This window comes from Plecotus auritus (genome assembly GCF_963455305.1).
Source record: "Plecotus auritus genome assembly, chromosome: 8".
Classification (NCBI taxonomy): domain Eukaryota; kingdom Metazoa; phylum Chordata; class Mammalia; order Chiroptera; family Vespertilionidae; genus Plecotus; species Plecotus auritus.
Window position 1 is genome coordinate 60,222,529 of NC_137782.1, and position 24,242 is coordinate 60,246,770.

Below are 24,242 nucleotides of genomic sequence, written 5' to 3' on the forward strand. Positions count from 1 at the left end.
GGCCATTCATATGCAAAAGCCACTGTGCACAGCTTGGGTGGGGTTGTAAATTGGGTGGGGCGGGGTCTTGGAATCTCCAGGGTAGAGTGAACAGTAATGTCTGCCAGTCAGCCCTCCACCCAGGAGGTCCCAGCACGGGAACAATGACTGCTGCGAGCACCTCCGTCTGGAAGAAAGCTGCCCCGAGTTCCTGCCCTGATGCTAGGCAGTCCAGATTCTCCCCATATGTGTCTGGGTCCCTCAGAGCCTCGCCCAGCACTGGAGCTCAGAGCAAGCGGGAGCTTGTAAATTCAGTTCGCGGTGCTGCCTTTTAAGAGGAGCAGCTGGGTGTCCAGCAGCCTGTGTGTCACTCAGCCCCAATCCGCACTTGTTTTTACAGTCTGTAGTTCTTACGGCCCATAGGGACTTCTTTCCCCAGCTCTGGGACCCTGTGCTGGGGCTCTGGTGTGGGGCTGGGACTCCTTTCTCCTCCAGGCAGCCTCCAAAGAGGTGATATCCCTCCTGATTAAAAAAGCAGCACACCTGCGTGCCGGACCAGCCCATTCCATGCCTCCGCACCTCTGACCAGTCTCGGTGTGCTTCCTTCTTTACCTCTCTAGTTGTAGTACTTCCACTCAGCCAGCTTTCCTGCGGTTCTGGATGATAGTTGTTCTGTATTTTAGTTGTAATTTTTTTTTTAATATATTTTATTGATATTTTACAGAGAGGATGGGAGAGGGATAGAGAGCTAGAAACATCGATGAGAGAGAAACATCGATCAGCTGCCTCCCGCACACCCCCCACTGGGGATGTGCCCGCAACCACAGCACATGCCCTTGACCGGAATCGAACCCGGGACCCTTGAGTCCGCAGGCCGACGCTCTATCCACTGAGCCAAACCGGTTTCGGCTTAGTTGTAATTTTGATGTGGTTGTAGGAGGCAGCAAGTACAGGCGTTTACCTATGCCGCCATCTTGGTTCCTCTCTGAGGTATGTGCTCTTGACCAGAATTGAACCCAGTACCCTTCAGTCTGTGGGTTGATCCTCCCTTAGCCACTGAGCCAAACCAGCTAGGGCTGTTTTATAGTTTTTGACACCTAATTGGGAAGGTGAGCTGTCCCTCCCTATTTTTTTTTTTTTAATTAAGTAGCATTTTATTTGTAGAGTCTCTCTGGGGACAGAACCAGGATCTTCTCTGTGGCCACCTAATTGATGACTCCCAGGCCTACCTGCTGCAAGGATAGCCTGCGACTACAGCGCAGATGCTGCTGTGCAGGGGGCTGACCCCCACAGATTACGACTCGATTCAGTGGAGCTTTGGTGTTTGCTGAGTTCACCCCTTGAGTGTGTTGTTTGTGAAGATGATATGGTTGTAATCCCACATGGTCTGAAGCTATCAGGTGCACTGGCTCTGGGGCCTCCCAGAAGGTGCAAGGTTAGCCACTACCTATGCCCTGCCCGGGGCCACCTGGCATGAGCTACAGAGCAATCTGCAGATGACTGCTACTTGTGTTGGGCTGGAGATGCCAGGAAGAGGCCAAGCTGCAAACTGAAGCTGATTGCTGCTAGTGCCAGCCCTGGGGCCACTTAGCAAGAGGTAAATATAGTGTATGCAGAGGCTATGTTACTTGTTGGAGAGATTTTGTTGTTGTTGCTTTGTGTTTTTGTTGTTGTTTTTAATCCTCACCTGAGGATGTTTTTCCCATTGCTTTTTCAGAGAAAGTGGGAGGGAGGGAAAGAGAGAGAGAGAAACATTGATGTGAGAGAGGCACATTGATTGGTTGCTTCCTGCACACGCCCCAACCAGAGGCAGGGAGCAAACTGCAACCCAGATATATGCCCTTGACTGGGAATTGAACCCGAAACCCTTCGGTATGTGGGCCGACGCTCTAACCACTGAGCACATTGACTTGGGCTTGTTTGAGAGATTTTAGGAAAGTCTGAAGCATGTAAGAGAGGCTGCATGTATGGAAAAACCACTGAAAATGGTTTCGGTGGGCCTGCAAGTTGTATGGGGTGGGCTCTCAGGGAATCACCAGGTCGGGACTAACAGTGTTAGCCAGGTTGATGGAGACTCGGATGTGGTAGCTGGTCTGCCAGCTTTTTGGGGAGGGCTTAGAAGAGGAACAATGGCCTCTGCCCTCACTTCTGTCTGGGAGAAAGCTGCCACTCCAGCCTTCGTCTTGAAGCGAGACATTTCAGTTCCTCTACGTATGTCCCTGGTGCCCTTTCAGCTGCTGCCCCAGTGCTGCAGCTCAGAGCAAGTGAGTCCCAATAAGTCCATGCGCAGGCCCTTTAAGAGGAACCTCTGGGCTCCCAGCAGCTCTCTGTCTTACTCAGCCACAATCCCCACTGGTTTTCGCGGCCAGAAGTTATGGTGATTTCCTGGCAGTGGAACCCTGGGATGGGTGTTCTGATGTGGGATTGGGACCTCTTGCTCCTCAGGGGGACCTCTGCAGCTGAGCTATCCCTCCCGATTTTTTTATTTTTATTAAGGAGCATTTTATTTGCAGTCTCTCTGGGGACAGAACCAGGATCTTCTCAGTGGCCAAGGTAACCCTAGCCCACAGGCCTGGGGCCTTAGTCCTGGGCACTGGCTTTCAGAGTTGCTTTGTACTTCCCTGTTATCTCCTTGGGTAATGGCACCAGGGCTGGGCGGGGCACCTGCCCTTCCATCTCACAGATGCACTCCTGCAGGTAATACTTTCAAGGTCCAAAGTGGGCTGGATGAGAAAGCTGCTTTTTCTCCTGCTCTTCTTGCTTGAGGGTTTCCTCATTCTTCCCCAGGATTTTTTTGATGTGCTCCATGATCTCTTTATTGTTCTTGGTCTCTACATCCACGAGAACCTGCTCACCAGTATCTGAATAGACTTGAAGGGTGATGGTGTCATGTTTTTAAACATCATGATCTGCACCCAAGGGTTTTTGTATTGGATCTGAGGTATGCTGAAAAACTCAAATTTCCTGGCGCCTTCACCCAGCTTCCTGTGCGTGTTGTAATTTACCGTCATGACCTTTACCAAATCCTTGAACACCACGTCCCCCTGGCCTTAACTGCCACATGTGGGTGTGGGAGTAGCCCAGTTCTACCCCTTCTACCAGTCTAATGTAGCTGCTTCTTTATATCCTTAGTTGTAGGACTTCTTCTGTTCAGCTAGATTTCAGGTGGTTCTGAATGATGGCTGTGCTATAATGTAGCTGTAATTTTTTTAATGTGGTGGGAGGTTCTGAGTACCATATTTACTATGCTGCCATCTTGACTGGACCCTACAAATACCTTTTGAGACCCTGCTTTTGATTTTTTTGGGTATATACCCACAAGTGAAATTGCTTGATCATTTGTTAATTCTATTTTTAATTCTTTTGAGGAACCACCATAGTGTTTTCTACAGAAGCAGTACCATTTAAATTCCCACCAACAGTGCACAAGGCTTCCAATTTCTCCACATCTTTGCCAACACTTAGTTTTTCTTTTTATTTTTTTAATAATATCCTAATGGGTGTGAAGTGGTATCTCATTGTGGTTTTGATTTTCATTTCCCTAGTAACTAATGTTAAGTATCTTTTCATGTGCTTATTGACCATTTATTTGTATACTTTAGAGAAACGTCTGTTGAAATTCTTTGCTCATTTAAAGTCAAGTTTTTGTTTTGTTGTTGAGTTGTAAGAGTTCTTTATATATTCCAGATATTCCTTATTAGGTATATGATTTGCAAAAATTTTCTCCCATTCTGTGGGATTCTCTGTTTAAAAATTTATAACAATTATATCATTCACTTATTTATTTATTTATAAAAAAATATGTTTTATTGATATTTTACAGAGAGGAAGGGAGAGGGATAGAGAGCTAGAAACATCGATGAGAGAGAAACATCGATCAGCCGCCTCTTGCACACCTCCCACTGGGGATGTGCCCGCAACCAAGGTACATGCCCTTGACCGGAATCGAACCCGGGACCCTTCAGTCCGCAGGCCGACGCTCTATCCACTGAGCCAAACCGGTTTTGGCTATAATTCACTTTTTAAGTGTAAAAAGTTATACAATCATCACCACTATGAAATTCCAGAACATTTTTCACCACCTCCAGAAGAAACTTTGAACTTATCAGCAGTCACCCTCCCCACCCTATTTTCCTCCCATCCCTTGGCAAATACTGATTTAACTTCTGTCACTGAATTTGTTTACTCTGGAAATTTAATGTAAATGGAATCACAAAATATGTGGCCTTTTGTGATGGGCTTATGTCATTTAGCATGTTGTCAGGGTTCATCCATGGTGTAGCATGTGTTGATACTTCATTCTTTTTATTGCTGAATAGTATTCCATTCTCTTGACATGCCACATTTTTTTTAAAATATATTTTTTATTGATATTTTACAGAGAGGATGGGAGAGGGATAGAGAGCTAGAAACATCGATGAGAGAGAAACATCGATCAGCTGCCTCCTGCACACCTCCCACTGGGGATGTGCCCGCAACCAAGGTACATGCCCCTGACCGGAATCGAACCCGGGACCCTTCAGTCCGCAGGCCGACGCTCTATCCACTGAACCAAACCGGTTTCGGCTTGACATGCCACATTTTGCTTGTTTTCATCAGTTGATGAACATTTGGGTGGTTTCCACCTTTTGGCCATTATGAATGCTGCTGCTATGAACATTGGTGTACAAGTTTATATGTGAATGTTTTCCCTTTTTTGGATATTTATCTAAGAGTGGAATTGCTGCTTCATTTGATATTTCTGTTTAAATTTTTTAGGAACTTCCAAACTGTTTTTCACAGTGCTGCACCATTTTACATTCTCACCAGTAATGTGTGAGGTTTCTGATTTCTCCACATCCTCACTAACACTTTTCTTCTAGTCATCCTACTGGAGGTGAAGTGGTTTCGATTTGCATTTCCCTGATAACTAATGTTAAGCATCTCAGTGTTTTTTGTCCATTGTTGTTGTTAATCCTCACCCGAGGATGTTTTTCCCATTGGTTTTCAGAGAGAAGGGGAGAGGGAGAGGGGGAGGAGAGAGAGAGAGAGAGAGAGAGAGAGAGAGAGAGAGAGAGAGAGAGAGGGAGAGAGGGAGAGGGAGAGGGAGAGGGAGAGGGAGAGGGAGAGGGAGAGGGAGAGGGAGAGGGAGAGGGAGAGGGAGAGGGAGAGGGAGAGGGAGAGGGAGAGGGAGAGAGAGAGAGAGAGGGAGGGGGGAGAGGGAGGGAGAGAGTGAGAGAAACAGAGAGAGAAACATGGATTGCCTCCTGCACACACAGGTGCCTGGACCAAGGGCGGGGAGTGAACCTGCAACCCAGGTATGTGCCTTTTACCAGGAATCAAATCCCTGACCCTTGGTGCACAGGTCAGCAGTCTGACCACTGAGCACACTGGCCAGGGCTCAGTGTGGTTTTGATTAGATTTTCCCTAGTGACTAGTTATGTTGAACATCTTTTTGTTGTTGTTGAACGTCTTTTCATGTGCTTATTGGACATTTATTTATCTTCTTTGGAGAAATGATAATTCAGATGTTTTGCCCATTTTGAAATTTGGTGTTTTGTTTTTTTGTTTGTTGGGTTGCAAAGGTGCTTTATATATACTATTGCACCCTTACCAGACATATGACTTGCAAACATTTTTTCTCATTCTGTGGGTTGTTTCATTTTCTTGGTAGTTTTAGAAGTGGAAGTTTTTAACTTCGATGTTTATTTTTTTCTTTGGTTTCTTATACTTTTGGTATTATATCCCAAGAAACAACTGCCTCATCTAATGAAGATTTACATCTGTGTTTTATTCTAAGAGTTTTAGCTCTTAAATTTAGGTCTCTAATCCATGGGTTCTCCGCAAAGCATGGGGAATCACGACCCTGGGGAGCAGGGCGTCTAGATAGTGAACCTGGGCTTTCCTGCTGTCCGACCCAGCCCTGTGGGTGGTTCCCAGGGACCCAGGGGCAGCGTTCAGTCTCCTGCTCCCTCTGCCTCCTCCCAGCACCCTGCAGCTTTCAGGAGGGTGCTTCCTGTCTCTCTCTGTCCTGGCCCTTTTTGTTCCCTCAAGGACTGGGCTTGGAAACAGAAGCCAAGGATTCATTCCCAGCTTCTCTGTGAAGCTGCCGTCAGCCTTTCCCTGAAGTGACAGCTGCCTCCCTGATAGAACAGAGTATAAGAGATGGGACTTCATCTAAGTCATATTCTCCTCCAAACTGTTCAGTCTGACTCTAGTCATAAGAAAACCTAAATCCAAATTAAGCAACATTCAACAAGATGCTTGGACACTTAAAAAATGTGTCATGGAAAACAAAACAAAAAGTGGAGAAACTGTTTTCATTCAGTGAGACTAAGGAGACATGATAACTGAAAGTAATGAATGGTCCTTAATTGGATCCTGGAAGAACACAAAGGAAAAGCCATGGAGGACGTAACTGGGGCATGGGCAGAGTGGCTGTGCTTTTGCTGGTGTTCATGTCGGGCCCTTAGTGTCCTCCTGAGTAGGGAGGTGTTCGGGAACCACTTGTTACATTAGAGGGTGGTAGAGGAATTGTGGTCATGCAGGGATGTCCTTGTTCTTAGGAGTTGTGTGGTGTTTGTATAGGGGTGAAGGAGCGTGCGTATGCGGCTTACTTTCAAATGGCTGCAAGAAAACTGTGTGTATGTACCTGAGAGGGATAATGCAAATATGGCAAAATGTTGACAATTGGTGATTTTTGGTCAAGGACATGGTTGGTGTTCATTATACTGTTCTTTCAAATCAGGGCAGGGGTTCCTCCACTGCTGTGCCAGGGGCAGAGAGGGGGCCCAGATTCCGCAAATCCGACGCTTCTCCCTCCCCACTGGGCTGATACAGGGAGTGCAGCATCCTTCCCCTTCCCCTGCTGCAGCAGAAACACTCATGCTTGGAAGGATAACAGTCCACCCTGGTCCCACAGGCCCGTCATGGGGAAAGCTGGGTGGCTAGCTGGATGGTTGCCCTTAAATCCAGCCTGGCTGTCTCCTGCATTCACTCACACCCTGAGTGTCTGGCTGTGCCCAAGAAACCCCTTCACTTACCCTTTAAGTCACCACAGCTGCATCTCAGGGTAGGTGTAGGCCCATGAAAGCTCCAGTTCTAGAAGTTCATCAGAGCTACCCATGGTCACTGCTCAGCGCCACTAACGGTCCAGAGATGAGAGCATGCATTCCGAGCACAGGGGCTCTAGCCCACAGGATTGGGGTGAGCTCTGAGAGGCCCCACTGGGGAGGGGTGGCAGCCTGAGTAAAGCTCCTGGGAAGGTCGTTCTGTGCAACCTCTGGGCCTGAGTCACTGGGAGACCAGGTGTCTGCAACCTAGCCCGGCCCCAGGCCTTTCTAAAAAGCACGTTCTCACCACAGGGCATCAGAACCTCCAGTCCTTCTGCCTAGAATCCCCATCCGCAGAAGTTAGTGAACACCCACGTCCTTCCAGCTGACCAGAGTGCTCTTGGCATGGCCAGGTTCGGTGGTGCTGTCGCGGGTTCCCACAGGACATTGCGCTGTGTCTTTTCTACCACCTGCTGTAGACTTGGATTCAGGTTCAAGGTCTGTCTCCCCACCAGAGTGTGAGCTCTGAATGAACTGCGGGCACTGGGCCTGGTAAGTAACTCCTCGGGAAGCACGTTCAGTGCACATGCCTGTCAGGGTGGAGGCAGCTGTGGGGGTGGAGGTATTGAGTACCCCGTCCCAGGACATATGCAGAGTTGAGTCTGTGGAGATGGGGCTGCACGTTGTTAGTGAGGGCAGCCCATCTTGGTTCCCATACAACAGCTATTACGCATTTACTTCTCAGAGGAAGCGGTAAGGTAGATGCTGTACACGTTTTCCGGGTGAGGAAATCGAGAACTTGGTTTTCTTGCCCAGGATCACGGAGCTGGTGAATGACAGCTGGAATCACGGCCTGTGCCCAAGCCTGCTGTCTTCATGGAGCTGCCGATTGGGTGGGGGGGTCTGGCTCAGTCTTCTGGGGGGTCTACTCCCCCCACCTTCTCCCAGCCTGGCCCACCCACTGCAATAACACCATGAGCCCTTGGTACACATTACCTCATTTATTCTCACAACATGCCTGTGAGGTAGGGAGGGGCAGGGACTGTCCCCATTTTACAGAGGAGGAAGTTGAGGCACACAGAGGTCAAGTGACTTGCCCAAGGTCACAGAACAGGCCCTCAGTTCACCCGGGGCCCCTGCAGCAAGTGCTGGACACGAGGATGTCTCCAGTGCTGTAGCCTACACCCGGTAGAGAGCAGCCCTCGCGCACTGAGCTTGCTGCAGGCTGGCCTCGCCCTCCCCTCCTCCTGCCCTCCCCATCCCGCCCCACAGACCCGGGCCATTGCAGCTCAGGGCTCATGACACCCTGGGAGTGGGGCTAGGGGGCAGGGGAGAAAGAAGGGTGGATGGGGTAAAAAAATAGAACAGAACAGAAAACTCAGAGGCTGGGCAGGTGGGAGACAAAAAACAAAAAAAGGCCTGCTTACACACAAAGTATATATTTTTACACACACTTGTACACACACCTAGATATAGTACATGTAAAAATATATGCTATTCACACACCTGCCTCCTGCCAGGTGCCCCAAGAGCCAGCGGTGGCACTGGTGGGCATGGGTGAGCAGATGGGCGTTTGTTAAATATACACTCTAAGGTCTATGTGCATATGTACACATACTACAGACACAGCCACCTGCCCCCCGGGTACTGTACACAGGCTTGGCCAGGGACAGACAAATGGGGTCCCTCTCTCAAGTGTCCTCTGTGAGTCACTGAGCCATACATTCTGCTGGAAGAAGAAGGGCTGGAGAGAAGAAAAAGGCAGGAGTCTGGAATGTGATACTGTAGATTTTATCTCATTTCCCTCCCAAAGACTTAAACCCTCCTCATCTTTTCAGGGAGATGCATCGCTTGCTTGAGGGCTGGCAGATCACAGGGTGGGGGTTGCTTCTGCTGAGAGGAACCTACATCTGTGTGTGTGCACATGTGTGACTGTGTGTGAGCACTTGGTGGGGAGGGAACGCGTGTCCATCTCTCTGTCCTCTGGGCTATCCCCCGCAAAGAGGGCCGAGACCCAGAAAGCCACCAGCCAAGATGGTGACCCCTGTGTGAGTTCTGAAGGGAAAGAGAAACGTAAGAATGAAAACTCCGAGGTCAGCGCGAGGGTAGCTGGGAAAGGAAGGAAGGACATGGCAGGTGCCCAAGGCTGCGCTTGGACTGTCGTCTTGTAAACAAGCTAGTTTAAGTTCTCATTAGATAGAACAAGTAAAAAGACTGCAATCTGCAGGCTGGGCCGGGGAGGTTGCTGAAGTCCATCTATCTAGTCCACCACGGCCAGCAAGAGGAAAAAAAGTTTTATAGGTTTGTGTTTTTGTTGACTTTTTGTGTGTGTGAAGTCTTCATAACTTAAAGCTGGGAGGGACCCAAAAAAGCCAAATTGTGAGCCCTTGTATGCATCAATTTGAAAGTTGGCTCAGGGTCTCTAGATAGAATAACCATACTAAAGGCTGAGAAATTTTCTGTTCCATTCGTATTTAGTTTGTGTGTGTTTTTTTTAAAATGACTGAAAATTGTTTGCTTCCTGCTTCCTGGTCTCAGAGCCGGGTCTGGGCCTCAGGGACATAGATCTCGATGCTGTCCGCACTCTCTGTGGCTGAGTTCTGCCTCACGGAAGCTGCCCGCTTGGCTGCCAGGAGTCTCTTGCGCGCCTCCTGACGCTGCTTGTCCCCGGTGTCAGAGGCCTTGTCGCGGCTCACTGCCGGCTTGGATTTGGCTGGCTTCTTTGGGACCGGAGGGGGTGGTTTCTTTTCTTCCTTTAGTGAGACAGTGAGGAGGGAAGAAAAATAAAATAAAGGTGCCACCTTTGGTGTGGCACTACTACTCCCTATATGCTGGCAGCTGTAGTCTCCACCCCAGCCTCCCCGCATCGGGCACAAGCAACACACATTTGGAATCAGGAAGCCACAAGAAGCAATGATAGTGGGAATAGCACAGGCATAGGAGCAAAAAGCAAGCTTAGAATCCTAGTATGTTCCAGCAGGAAGGAATGGACAGGTGACCTTTTTCCGCCCCTGCTCTGGACCATTGGGATCCTGAGACTCGGGCAGGAATGATCTGAGTCACAGCCAGAGATGGGATTAAATTCAGGGCATCCAACTCTTAGGCCACATGATATTCTAGGGATCAGAACTTACAAGGCCCACAGTCCAGTAACCGTAGGGGTCATTGGGTGCTGCTGGTTTACAGAAGAAACCTGGGCCTCAGAGAAGAGGCTGGCTCTGGCATACTCCTGCGTAGCCCCAGGAGTTTCAACAGCCTATTCTAGTGTTCAAGGCTGTGGGCACGTCTCCAAGGAGCCCCATTTTCTAAACATGCAGGACTGGGTGGCATACTTCAGAGGGCACAGAGAGAGAGCAGCATGCTGGACGAGTGCTGAGCATGGACCCCACGCATGGATGGACGTGAGCCCCCAGCTCAAAGACGACACATGGAGAAGGGAGCCAAGCAGCACTGACCGATGTGGGCAGCGTTATTGCCGACCAGGAATTTGTCCCTGGACTTCCCCTCCGCACTGCTCCATGCTCACCTTCCTCTTCTCGGGCGTCTCCACCAGCTGCCAGCTGTTGGCCTTGAGATGGTAGAGTTCATCAAACTTCATGCTGATGTCCTCGATGGACAGCTGTAGCAGGTCCCAGAACCCTGCCAGGTCCTGGGCTGTTGGACGTGGGTTGGCGTCAGGGTTCTGTGGGGCAGAGCGGTATCAGTGGGACAAGCAAGGCAGAGGCTTGTCCTGCTCCCCGGCCATGGTTGGGGTCTCTTGGGGCCTAGTCTTGCTCTCCTATTCCCAGGGTCAGTATCTGCATGAGGGAATTAAGCTAGTTCCTGGTTACTACCAGCCCTGATGGTGGAGATCTTTGGGAGAAAGAGAGAGTCCTATCATGAGAGTAGGCTCTGTACATACATGGGAGACTGAGGCCTTCGCCACCACTGTAGGGCTGCAGTGAGGAAGGCCCTCATGCTCCTAATGCATGCCAGGCCAACAATAGTTCTCATTTTACAGGGAGAAAACAGGAGTTCCTGGCATGGTCTCACAGTCAGGTGGGGAGAAGCCAGGATCCCTCCCATCATTTTGTTCTCTGACATCATGTTCCTCATCATGACTGTACAAGCCAAACCCCTACAAGTCCTGGAGACGAACACTCTGCCATTGCCCTCCACCCCTAGGAGCACAGCCCCCTTGGCGAGTTGGAGAGAGGTTTTCACACTCCCAGCAGGAATGGGTGGGAGAGGAAAACCCATTAAGCCTAGTGGTGATATTTTAAAATTTCTTACCTTGACTGTTTTCTTAGATATAGAATATGTCTAATACAAATAAATCAGTGATAATTGATCTTTAACTTTCATTGGCTATTTTTATATCAGTTTTCTGTTTCAAAAGGTTTAGCGATCTGAAAGGACCACTCCTGGCCCCTTTCTTGTGCTAGGTATTGTCATCACCTTTCTATTGCCACAAGGAGGTCACAGAGGCTTAGAGGGGTTAATTCAGCTGAGGGAGCTGGCAGGCTGCCAAAGGCTAGAAGCCCTGCTGTGGAGAAAGAAGAATCACACTCACCAAGTTTTGCTCACAGAGGCCCCGGAACTGCTGGAATTTCTGGGACATCAGTAGCTGGGCACTGCCCACAGCACTGAGGACTTTTCCTAAGACTGAGAAAGAGAAGGTGGAATAGACCGACTGAACTAAGCACAGGTTTTCTGGGTGGAAGGCAGATCAGGGTCATGGCTTCATCTCCCTTCCCCACCTTGGGATACCAGTCATTATTTATTTTTTTAAAAAAATATATATTTTATTGATTTTTTACAGAGAGGAAGGGAGAGGGATAGAGAGTTAGAAACATCAATGAGAGAGACATCGATCAGCTGCCTCCTGCACACCCCCCACTGGGGATGTGCCCGCAACCAAGGTACATGCCCTTGACCGGAATCGAACCCGGGACCCTTCAGTCCACAGGCCGACGCTCTAGCCACTGAGCCAAACCGGTTTCGGCAGGATACCAGTCATTATTAAGTGACTGGAGGCCCGATGCATGAAATTCGTGCAAGGGGCTTGGCCCTCAGCTACATCTGGAAAGTCATCCGGTCTAATTAGCATATTATGCCTTTATTATAGATGGCAGTTGGTGTTTATTTTATATATTAATCCATTCTGATTGTGAAAAATGCAAACAATACCAATAAATGAACTCCGTTTTATGGCAATAAATTTGAAAACAGTTTAAGTGGAAAATTTTTCCAGAAAAATGTAAATTACTCTCATAGACTCAAGAAGAAATAGAAAATCTGATTAGGTCAATAACTGTTTTTAAAAAGTGAAGCAAAAATCAGTAAAGAGGAATTTAATCTTTCCAGAAAAAGAAACCAGGCCTATGTAGTTTTACAGATGAGGTTTTACAAAACCTTCAAGGAACAGTAATCTGTTTTATAGTCAAACTCTTCCAAAGAGTAAGTAAAGACAGAAAATGACACAACTAGTTTCAGGAGCCCTGACAGCAGATAGGACATGCCAAGAACAGATCATTTTCATTATGAACATAAATGTAAAAGTCTTAAATAAGATAAAAGCAAACAGACTCCCAAACGAAGAGCTAGCCAGGAATACAGGTTGATCTTTTAGTGTGACTTTAATTTTAAAGTGTTGGCATAAAGAAATACTACCTCCCATTCCTCTCAGAAATCCCTGAAAAGCAAAACAGAGTAAACAAAAAGTGGATATGCAAATCATATCTGATAGAACCTGGAGCACAGTGTGAACTGCTGCCACATGACCACGCACTGGTAGCCACACGGACAGGTCTTGGGTGTTGAAGGTCTCAGATATAGGTGACAGTTTTGAGTTCTCCAAAAGCACACCTTGAAAGGAGAGGCCAATAATCCCTTCTTTAAAAAGAAAGGGGATGTGGACTGTAGCAGGGCTTTCCTGAACCTGGTTCAGCACCGAGGGAGGGGAGGTCTTTGCATGGTAAGCAGCCCTCCCATAAAGAGCTAATGACAAGAGCTCATTAAGAAATTAGTAACTGAAAAGGAACCAACACAGGAGCTAAACAGAGGTATTATAGGAACAGCAAGTGGCAAATGAACATTCACCAGAAAATTGTTGCCAGGGAGTAGATGAAAAGTATGACGTTTAGTTGTAAGTATGTGAAAACAGTAGTTCAAAGCAGTGATTGAGGTGCTCCCAATAGAGATAAAACATGAGCTCTGGAACTAGTGCAAGAGAAAATCAGGTCATCACAGAAACAAGGGCTACGCTACAAGCAGCACACGAGTAAACCCTGCTGAAAACCAGGTAGTCCAAGGTAAACAAGTGCAAAACACTTAAACTGCTTGATTAAATGAATAGCTAAGCTGCTGAAAATAAAATGAGTACCCCCTCCCCCTTGCCGTAGATAGCAGGATGTGCCTGGCATGGTCTAAAGTAGAGTTTTGAATTTCTAACCATAAGACTGCACTTGGGCAACTTATTTTTTAAGAAATAAAAGTTACATGTATTAAAGAGAAACTATAAAAAAGAAAGTGATTGAGAGGCATGGAAGAGAGAGGGAGAATATCAGCATTCTAAAAGAAGAGAACAGAGAGAATGGAAGAAAAATATTCAGAGAGATCATGATTTAGAATTTTCCAGAAATGGCTGACACCAGTCAGGAAGTCAAATGAATCCAAAGCAAATCCACACTTATTTACAGTAAAACCAAAGACAAAGAGGAACTTTTAAAAAGCAGTCAAAGGGAAAGGAAAGATTAATCTTTCCAGTTTTAACCCTGCCCCACTCCAGTTCTCCCTCTGCAGCCTTCCCTCAGTGCCCCTGCACTCTTCAGAGGACCATTTCAGATTTCTCCTCACACCTAAACCTCCGCCCACTTTCTCACTCTGCAGTGATGCCCTCAGCATCAGCAGCACACAGGTGACCTTCTTAAAACCCTCATTCAGTTGGGGTTTTTTATTTTTATTTTTATTAAAAGAACAGATTTATTATCTCACAGTTTTTATGGGTCACAGCTTGGGGTGGACTTTATCTTTCTGGTAGTGATTTGAAATCAATCTTCTTAAGTTCACCACCAGCTCCCCATTCTCTCTACTCTGCAGTTTCCCCAACCTATTTTCCTAGAGGCTTGCATCACAGTACGGGAGGCCACTGGCTAGGGTTGAGTGTTTTTCTATTTCCAGTTAATGTGAAATTTGGACATTCTCTGTTTTCATGTTGAAGACATGGGTTTGATGGAGTTTTATTTGATTTGTTGTTGTTGTTGCCAACATTGTTTGTTGTGGGGGGGGGATATGTTGGTAGATTCAGACTGATGCCCCCACCATTATCTTGGCACCTAGAAGTCCTCCCTAATAGTTACTCTAAACCTAATTTGCTAAAAGACACATGGGAGTCCATTGACTCAAATGATCTTATCTTGTTCTTTAAGCTCCTGTGTCAGTTAAGAATTAAATTGAGCTATGAGTTAAGGAGACCAGAAAATAGTGGTTTAAACAAATTAGGGTGTTTTTCTTGTGTAACAAGAGGTAGGTGGTAGTGGGCATCCATTCAACAGCATAGTGAGGTCAGTGTTGATATCTCTTTGACTTTTTTTTAAAATTTTATTTTATTGCTTAAAGTATTACAAAGAGTAATACATATGTCTCCTTTTTTTTCCCCATTGACCTTCGCCTGGCCTCCCCTACCCCCAGTATCTTGTGTCCATTGGTTATGCTTATATGCATGCATACAAGTCCTTCGGTTGATCTCTTACCTCCCCACCGCACCCCCTCAACTCTCCCCAGCCTTCCCACTGTAGTTTGGTAGTCTGTTCAATGCTGCTCTGCCTCTGTATCTATTTTTGTTCATCAGTTTATAATGTTATTATCCATAAATGAGATCATATGGTATTTTTCTTTCATTGCCTGGCTTATTTCACTTAACATAATGCTCTCCAGGTCCATCCATGCTGCTGCAAATGATAAGGATTCCTTCTTTTTTTATAGCAGCGTAGTATTCCATTGTGTAGATGTACCACAGTTTTCTAATCCACTCATCTGCTGATGGGAATTTGGGCTGTTTCCAAATCTTAGCTATGGTGAATTGTGCTGCTATGAACATAGGGGTGCATATATCCTTTCTGATTGGTGTTTCTAGTTTCTTGGGATATATTCCTAGAAGTGGGATTACTGGGTCAAATGGGAGTTCCATTTTTAGTTTTTTGAGGAAACTCCATACTGTTCTCCACAGTGACTGCACCAGTCTGCATTCCCACCAGCAGTGCAGTGCACGAGGGTTCCTTTTTCTCCGCATCCTCTCCAGCACTTATCGTTTGTTGATTTGTTTCAGTTGGGTTCTAATTGCCTTTTTCCACCTCACTGGTCACTCCTGCTCACTGCTGCAGCCACACTGGCCACCTTCCTTAGGCTTGGAACATGTCCATCATTTGCCCACAATAGGAGTTCTCTGCCCCTGCAGTTACATCTGATCTTCAGATCTCTAAGACCTCTTACTCCCTTCAGGTTTCTGCTCCAATCCCTTACCAGGAAGGCCTTCTCCGACCTCCCTAAATGGGATAGCAACACTGCTTCACCCATGCAAGCTCCATGAGGGCAGTACTTTATTTTGTTCACTACTAAACCCCCAAAACTAGAACAGTGCCTGGCATATGGTAGGTATTCAGTAAACTGTTCAATAAATGAAGGTTAGGACCAGAGGAGGGAAGCTACTTCTCCCTACTATTTCACAATGTTCTTCAGTCCCTGCAGTTAGAAAAGCTATGCATGAGACACAGTAAGATTAGAGACCCACAAAATTGCCATTTTGACAAACACTATGATCATTTATGATGTGAGTCCAAGAGAACTGAGCGTTATTCAAAGCTGCTTGACACAAGATCAACATATACGGATCAAACATCATTTCTATCTACTAGCAATAACAAATTGGAATACATAAGATTTAAAAACTAGAGGCCGGGTACACAAATTCGTGCACAGGTGGGGTCCCTCGGGGTAGCATGCGGAGATTGGGCCCCAGTCGTGCCCCCAGCCTCACAGCCCCACCTGGCACCCCGCCTTGGCCTGGTACTGCCCCATCACCTGCTCTACCATCCCGCCTGTGGGGAGATCAATCAGGGCCAGGCCCCCTGCCCAGCTCCCTCAGCGCCTGGGAACTGGCAGCGGCTCCAGCCCCTGCAGCCTCCGCTGGTCACCGTCTGTAGGGTGATGGGCCAGGCGATCGGGCCCTGCTCGTACCTGGCACCACCTGCTCACCTGTTCCACCATCCCACTGTGGTCCTGCTCTCGTCAGGACTGGCAGCGCGCCCACTGCCAGTACCGCTGACACCTGCCATATTCCGCACCGCCCCCTGGTGGTCAGCGCACATCAGAGTGAGCGGTCGAACTCTTGGTCTCCTGGTTGAGCAACCGCCCAAGGGGACAATTTGCATATTAGGCTTTTATTATATAGGATGAGCCCTGGCAGGGTGGCTCAGTTGGCTGGAACGTCATCATGTGCACCAAAAGGTTGCAGTTTCCATTCCTGGTCAGGGCTCATATCTAGGTGTGGGTTTGATCCTTGGTTGGAGTGTGTATGGGACGTTATTACTATCAAAAACTAGAAAGCATCAAGGAATAAATCTAATAAAAATATATTAAGACTTTCATAGAGATATTAAACATAAATAAATTTTTCTGAGGAACTTGACATACTAATTCTAAAATTAGTCTTAGATGAGTGAAGATGTAATTTAAGTTTTCTTTTTTGGACAAAAAGAGTAAGGAAGGAGGATTCACCTTACTAGATACCAAGTCATGTTACAAAGCTATGGCAACTGAAGTGGTATTAACACAGAAAAGGACAAAAGAGCAGAAGAGCAGAATGGAGCCCAGAAACACACCCCTGCATATGTTAAAATTTGGCAGAGGTTGTGATTGACCTAGTATTACTAACCAGTGAGAAAAGTAGAGACTTTAATAACTAGTGTTGTGACAGCTGGCTTTCCATATGAAAAAAATGAGATCCTAGAATACACAAATACAAACTGCAGATGGATTAAACACCTACATAGAAAAAATCAATAAAACCCCAAACTTTGGCCTGGCTAGTGTGGCTCAGTTGAGTGTCGACCTAAGAACCAGGAGGTCACAGTTTGATTCTCAGGGCACATGCCTAGGCTCAATTTCCCATAGGGGGTGTACAGGAGGCAGCTGATCAGTGATTCTCATCATTGATGTTTCTATCTTTCCCTCTCCCTCTCTCTGAAGTCAATAAAAAACAACAACAACAACAAAAAAAACAAACAAACTTTGAAACCATGAGAAAAATCTCTATGCTATTGAATACAGAAGGTGTTCTTAAGAATCAAAGATGCATTCAAGACAGCAAGAAGATCTAAGAATTACAAACATATGCACCTAATGACAGACCATCCAAATGTATGAAGGAAAAACTGACAGACTGAAGGGAGAAATAGACAGTTCTACAATAATAGATACTTAAATACCCCATTCACAATAATGGATAGAACAACTGGATGGTAAGGGAATAGAGGACTTCAAGCAACACAACAAAGCAACTAGATCTAACAGACTTATACAGAACACTCTACCCAGCAACAATAGAATACACATTCTTCTCAAGTGTACATGGGACATTTTCCAGGCCACAAATTAAGACTCAAAAGATTTTTAAAAAAGAACAGTATCTTCTCTGATCAAATGGGATGAACTTAGAAATCAATAACAAAAGGAAAACTGGAAAATTCACAAAATTGTAGAAATTAAGCAACACACATTTAAATAACCAATGGATCAAGGGAGAAATCACAAGGGAAATTAGAAAATACTTAAGAGAGAAATGAAAATGAAAACACAACATACCAAACCTACATGATAGAGCAAAAGTGGTGCTAAGGGGGATAACATACAGCTATTAATGCTTACATTAAAAAAAAAAAAAAGTCCTGTCTGGTTTGGCTCAGTGGATAGAGCGTCAGCCTTCGGACTGAAGGATCCTGGGTTCGATTCCGGTCAAGGGCACATGTCTGGGTTGCAGCTCCATCCCCAGTGGGGGGCATGCAGGAGGCGGCCGATGGATGATTCTTTCTCATCATTGATGTTTCGCTCTCTCCCTCTCCCTTCTTCTCTGATATCAATAAAAATATATTTAAAAAAAGAAAAAAGAAAGATTTCAAATCAACAACCTAGCCTTACACTTAAGAAACTATAAAAAGAATAAATTAAATCCAAAAGTAGAAGAAGGCATAATAGATAATAAAAATTAGAGCAGAGATAAATGAAATAAAGAATAGAAAATTGGGAAATCAATGAAACAAAAAGTTGTTTCTTCAAAAAGATCAATAAAACTGACAAACCTTTAGCTAAGCAGACTAAGAAAAAAAGAGAATATACAAATTACTAACATCAGAAATGAAAGTCAGGATATTACTACTTAGTTATATATTCAAATGAAGTGAACATAACATTATTCATAATAGCGTTTATCCTGCCATTAAAGAGTTTTGATCCTGATGCTTAAATAATGAATTCTTCATCTTTGACGTTATTACCATCTATTACTAACATTAACAGCATATTACCATGACTTTTGCTCTTTTTATTGTTTTATATAGTTAGCTTTTGGAAACTCTAAAATTAAGTTATATTTTAACTTAAATCATGGAAGTAAAAAACAAGTGGAACCACTAGGCTTACAACAAAAGCAGCAATCTCCTGCTTCTTCCCTTCTTACTCCTGAGTCAATTCCTCACTTTTAAATAGGAGTAAATAATCAAAGATCACTGGACATTCCAGAAAAGCCTCTAACCCAAAAGACAAATAGAAAAAGAATCCTAAAGGAAATAGAGACACTACAGGGTCAAATGAAAAGTTAAAAATGTTTATGTAAATCATATATATATATGTGTGTGTGTGTGTGTGTGTGTATCTATCCTATCCAATAAAAGAGTAATATGCAAATTGACCATCACTCCAACACACAAGATGGCTGCCCCCATGTGGACACAAGATGGCCGCCACAAGATGGCCAGCAGGGGAGGGCAGTTAGGGGTGACCAGGCTGGCAGAGGAGGGAAGTTGGGGGCAACCAGGCCTGTAGGGAAGGGCAGTTGGGGGGGACCCAGGCCTACAGGGGAGAGCAGTTGGGGGGGGCAGGCCTGCAGGGGAGGGCAGTTAGGGGTGACCAGGCCTGCAAGGGAGGGCAGTTAGGGGCAAACAGGCTGGCAGGGGAGCAGTTAGGCATCAATCAGGCTGGCAGGGGAGTGGTTAGGGGGTGATCAGGCTGGCAGGCAGAAGCGGTTAGGGGCAATCAGGAAGGCAGGCAGGCGAGCAGTTGGGAGCCAGCAGTCCTGGATTGTGTCCCAGATTGGAGAGGGTGCAGGCTGAGCTGAGGGACATGCCCCCCCATGCACGAATTTCGTGCACCGGGCCTCTAGTATATACATAAAAGCCTAAGTGACTGAACAACCCATCGACCAGTTGCTATAATGCGCACTGACCACCAGGGGCTGCCCCCAGGTGGTCAGTGTGCTCCCACAGGGGGAGCACCGCTCAGCCAGAAGCCAGGCTCACAGCGAGCGGGTGAGCGCGGTGGCAGTGGCGGTGGTGGGAGCCTCTCCCACCTCTGCAGCAGCACTAAGGATGTCCGACTGCTGGCTTAGGCTCACTTCCCGCGGGGAGCGGGCCTAACCCGTCAGTGAGACATCCCACAAGGGCTCCTGGACCACAAGAGGGCGCAGGCCAGGCTGAGGGGGACCCCCCCACCGAGTGCACGAATTTCATGCACCGGGCCTCTAGTATATACATATATACACATATACTAGTATACATATATATGTGTGTGTGTGTGTGTGTGTGTGTGTGTGTGTATGCATATATGCACTATCCATAAAACAAGGATAAAAATGTTATGAAAAAGGAACATAATAAGAAAGAGCTCTTATTTAGATGGCCATAGTGAATATTTGATGGACAGAGTTTGAAGATAAAGAAAAATTCCCAACCTCAATAGATTCCTCTATTCATGCACAGATGATCAACATTATTAGCCATCAGGAAAATGCAAATCAAAACCACAATGAGATACTACTTTATATCCACTCACATGGCTATAATAAAAAAGACCAATACTATTAAGAGTTGGTTAGGATGTGGAGAAATTAGAACCCTCACATGGGAATGTTAAATGGATAACAGTTTTGCAGGTTCCTCAAGTTAAATATAGAGTTAGCAGCATTTCCACTCCTAGGTATATATCCAAAAGAAATAAAAATATACCTATATAGCCCTAACCGGTTTGGCTCAGTGGACAGAGCATCGGCCTGCGGACTGAAGGGTCCCAGGTTCGATTCCGGTCAAGGGCATGTACCTTAGTTGCGGGCACATCCCCAGTAGGGGGTGTGCAGGAGGCAGCTGATTGATGTCTCTCTCTCATCGATGTTTCTCTCTATCCCTCTCCCTTCCTCTCTGTAAAAAATCAATAAAATATATTTAAAAAATATATATATATACCTATACAAAACTTGTACACAAATGTTCATAGAGCAGCATTATTCATAGTAGCCCCAAAATGGAAATAACCCAATGTTCATCAACAAGTGGCTGTATAAATAAAATGTAGTATATCCATAAAATGGAATGTTACTCAGCAATAAGGAATGAAGTACTGACATATGCTACAACGTGGATAAACCTTGAAAATATTATGCAAAGCAAAAGAAGCCAGACATACATGTATTATAGTTATGGGATTTCTTTTCACAGTGATAGTTGCACAACACTGGGAGTGAACTGTACACTTTAAAAGAGTGAATTTTATGGGATAGCTCAAGTCGTTATAGTGTGGGGAAAAAAGAAAAAGCTTTCTAGAAAGAACAAAGAAATAGATACGAGGAGAAAAAGATCAGAGACTGAGGATCAATCCAGCAGGTCCAATATCTGAATGACAAGAATTTCACAGAGAGAAAACAAAACAAATGGAAGAGAGGAAATTATTTTTTAAAATTAATGAAAGACTATTCTCAGAAATGGAAGAACTGAGTCCCCACATAGAAATGGCCTACTTGTTACTGGCACAAAGACCCATTCCATAGAACATCATTGAGAAGTTTCAAAAGATAAATAAAGTGAAGGTCCTAATAGCTTCCAAGATAAAAAATACAAAGGACTGAGAATTGGAATGGCACCAAACTTTTCATAACAAATAATGAAAGCTAACACATTACATACAGCCCTTAAGATTCTGAGGGAAAACTATTTTCTACTTTATTTATATATATAAATTTTATATACATATAGATAAGTACATTTATGTATAATTTTTATTTATTACTTTCAACTCTACACCCAGCAAACTGTGTGAGGTCTGAATTAAAGACATGGCAGTTTCCAAAAATTTACCTCCAGTTGAAGGTGTGCTCTAGTAAGATGAGGGACTGATTGATGTCAAGAAAGCAAAAGAACATGTGGTCCAAAAAGCATGGTGTCCATCATGGGAAAGTGGCCAAGGGCAGTCCCAAGACCAAAAGGGAAGTCACTGGACAGCAGCTAGGCAGCAGTCCCAGAAAGCAGCCTGGCCAGATCAGAGGATAGAAGAGGGCAGCAGGGAAAACAGGAAATCATGTGTGCACATCTGGAGGGTTGGCAGATCTGGTGGAGCATGTGAAAAAATTACAAATAAAGAGTTTAGAAAGTAAAGTATATAAGAAAGATGGGGCAACTATTCATTCTAAGAAAAACAAAATGTGTAAGAAAAATAAATAGCCCTAGCCGGTTTGGCTCAGTGGATAGAGCGTCCGTCTGCGGACTGAAGGGTCCCAGGTTCGATTCCAGCCAAAGGCACATGCCTGGGTTGCGGGCTCGATCCCCAGTGTGGAGCATGCAGGAGGCAACCGATCAATGATTCTCTCTCATCATTGATGTTTCTATCTCTCCCTCTCCCTTCCTCTCTGAAATCAATAAATATATTTTTAAAAATTTAAAAAAAGAAAATAAACCATAATCTATTATTTGGCTCTGCAGTGACCAATATTTACATGCTCATAGTAAACAGAAATATTGGTTGTTATTTAACCCAAAACTCTGATGAAATATATGGAGGGTAGGACAGGAGATGGAGGTGACAGAGCTAAATGCTCATCTATTATAGCAGAAAATCAATATATAATGATAGTGAATTTTAGAGTTGAAATAAAAGGTAATCACATTAAAAAAAGAAATGTGAAGGTAAATATAAACCAAGACTATGCAGCTGATGAGGCTGACAGTGGATAAGGCTAAGGTAGGGCAGTGGGTTGGATGGCTTTTAGCCTTTTAGCTCTCACTGATCCTTGCCTCCTTTCCAATTTTTAAAATACTATTGTAAAAAGTAATAGGTATATATCTCACAACAGTTCCCTGCATACACACAGTGGGGAACTGACCCAGCTGATGTGGCTCAACCAAGAGGTCATGGGTTCAATTCCCAGTCAGGACACATGCCCGACTTGCGGGCTGGACCCCCAGTTGGGGGGCGTGCTGGTGGCAGCCGATCGATGTTTCTCTCTCATCGATGTTTTTATCTCTCTCTCTCTCTCCCTCTCTTTCTAAAAATCAATACAAACATTAAAGAATGCTAATGCTTTAGTTAAAAAAAAAAGAAAAAAGATGGGAACTGACCTAGAGGACAGTGAAAACTGTGACTCTGAAGCACTCCTCTGAGTCATCCGAGAGTGCCTCTTCAGGCCCCATCCCATCAGGGGTCAGTGAGATGCTGGCTCCGACCCTGTGGATACCCTGCAGACTTAGTCTTCTAGGACTTTCTGCGGAAGGGGCTGAGGACTGGAGCCTTGGCTGAACCAGGTCAATACAGGTGTGGTTCCTGGCACTGTGGCCTGGAGCATCCCACAGGAGCCTGCCTCCAAACCACTCTCCTATATATCAACCACCTGTGAATTTAGGCTCCCTACATAGTTCTAGTTTTCTTCAACTAATTTCTCAGGGGAATATTTAGAAATAGGCATGGTATATCAGGGGTGGGCAAACTTTTTGACTCGAGGGCCACAATGGGTTCTTAAACTGGACCGGAAGGCCGGAACAAAAGCATGGATGGAGTGTTTGTGTGAACTAATATAAATTCAAAGTAAAGGAGCGGAGGGGAGAGCAAGAGAACCCTCCGCTCTTTCGGCTCCGTGGGCCGGATAGAACAGCCGAACGGGCTGGATCCGGCCTGTGGGCCGTAGTTTGCCCACGGCTGGTATAGATAGAAACATGTGGAAAGTAGATGACTTTTGTCTCACTGATTCATAGTTTCTCAAATCCTGTTGAGACCCACAGATCCTTTGTGCTTGGCAGACAGTAGGTACTCAATACAGAGCTGCGGAAGGCATAATTATGGTACAGCAGCACTTTCTTGGGTCCTTTACATTCAATCCTCACAATGTGCTTATGCAGCTAGAGAGTAGGATTAGCTCTACATAACATAAGGAAACCGAGGCTCAGAGTAACCTGAACAAGGTCACTTCACTAGTAAGGAAAGAGCTAGGATTCAAACCCAGGTGTGGCTGACTCCACAGCCTACTCAACTGGCAGCTATGGCCATAAGTCTTTTCTGGAAAAAGATGTGGCTAGGTAGATGGATAGATGGGCAAAAAACAATGAAAATAAGCGATGAGCTCACAACTGATGCAAGAAGAGAACCTGAAGGACCCTTCCCACTAGGAGGCTTGAGGCCGTCTGGTTAGAAGCTGGAGAACTAGCTGTCCATCCCTTCTCCCCTTACCCCAGGACAATGTCCTTACAGCACCTACCTTCTTCAGAGAGGTTGTTCTCTTTGGTCTCCTTGTCCATCTGACAGCACCAGCCTTCCAGCCGCTCTGTTTCTGCCTGCAGTAGCTTCAAGAACCAGTAGCCATCTCGGCGGCAGGCCCCTGACTGTGTTGGCTCTGCCGGGGAGCTGGAGGAGGTCTCAAGCCAGGGGTCAGGTGGGGGAAGTGACGATGCCTCTAGGGCAGGGTCGCTGTTGTCTCCATAGGAGAGGTTGCGCTTGATCTGGGCAATCTTGGGCGCCTGCCGAGGGCCGGCATCGATGCTGATGGAGTTTGAGTTGGGGTGTGGGGTACAGTCTGGGAGGCTTCTCTCAGATGACTTACAGCTCGAGTCATTGGCATCCTGGGTATCTGAGTCGGTGTCCCGTCGGGAGGACATGCTGTGAGAGGGGGCGCTGATTCTGTGGGTGGGGGGTGGAGTGGGGTGGGGACAGGAAGAGATGAGAGTC

The 24,242-nt window shown here is 45.8% G+C and overlaps 1 protein-coding gene and 1 pseudogene across 10 annotated transcripts in view; both read right to left on the bottom strand.

Moving 5' to 3' along the window:
* Positions 1 to 2,559: 2,559 nt before the first annotated feature.
* On the bottom strand, positions 2,560 to 4,818 carry LOC308256557 (small ribosomal subunit protein mS25-like; annotated as a pseudogene). Its single transcript has 2 exons — positions 4,786 to 4,818; positions 2,560 to 3,023 (listed from the first exon to the last, which is right to left on the bottom strand). The product of its transcript is annotated as a small ribosomal subunit protein mS25-like (transcript).
* A 3,179-nt stretch (positions 4,819 to 7,997) lies between these two features.
* DLGAP4 (DLG associated protein 4) overlaps positions 7,998 to 24,242 on the bottom strand; it is a 179,694-nt gene continuing 163,449 nt past the window's right edge. For 8 of the 9 annotated variants that reach the window (XM_080683322.1, XM_080683324.1, XM_080683323.1 and 5 more), the window contains 4 exons: positions 23,776 to 24,194; positions 11,563 to 11,654; positions 10,537 to 10,692; positions 7,998 to 9,763 (listed from right to left, as the gene is read on the bottom strand). In XM_080683322.1, coding sequence (XP_080539448.1) covers positions 9,545 to 9,763; positions 10,537 to 10,692; positions 11,563 to 11,654; positions 23,776 to 24,194 — 886 coding nt within the window. In that variant the 3' untranslated portion in view covers positions 7,998 to 9,544. Of the gene's footprint in view, positions 9,764 to 10,465; positions 10,693 to 11,562; positions 11,655 to 23,775; positions 24,195 to 24,242 lie in introns of all 9 variants that reach the window. The other variant, XM_080683325.1, reaches the window with a different exon arrangement.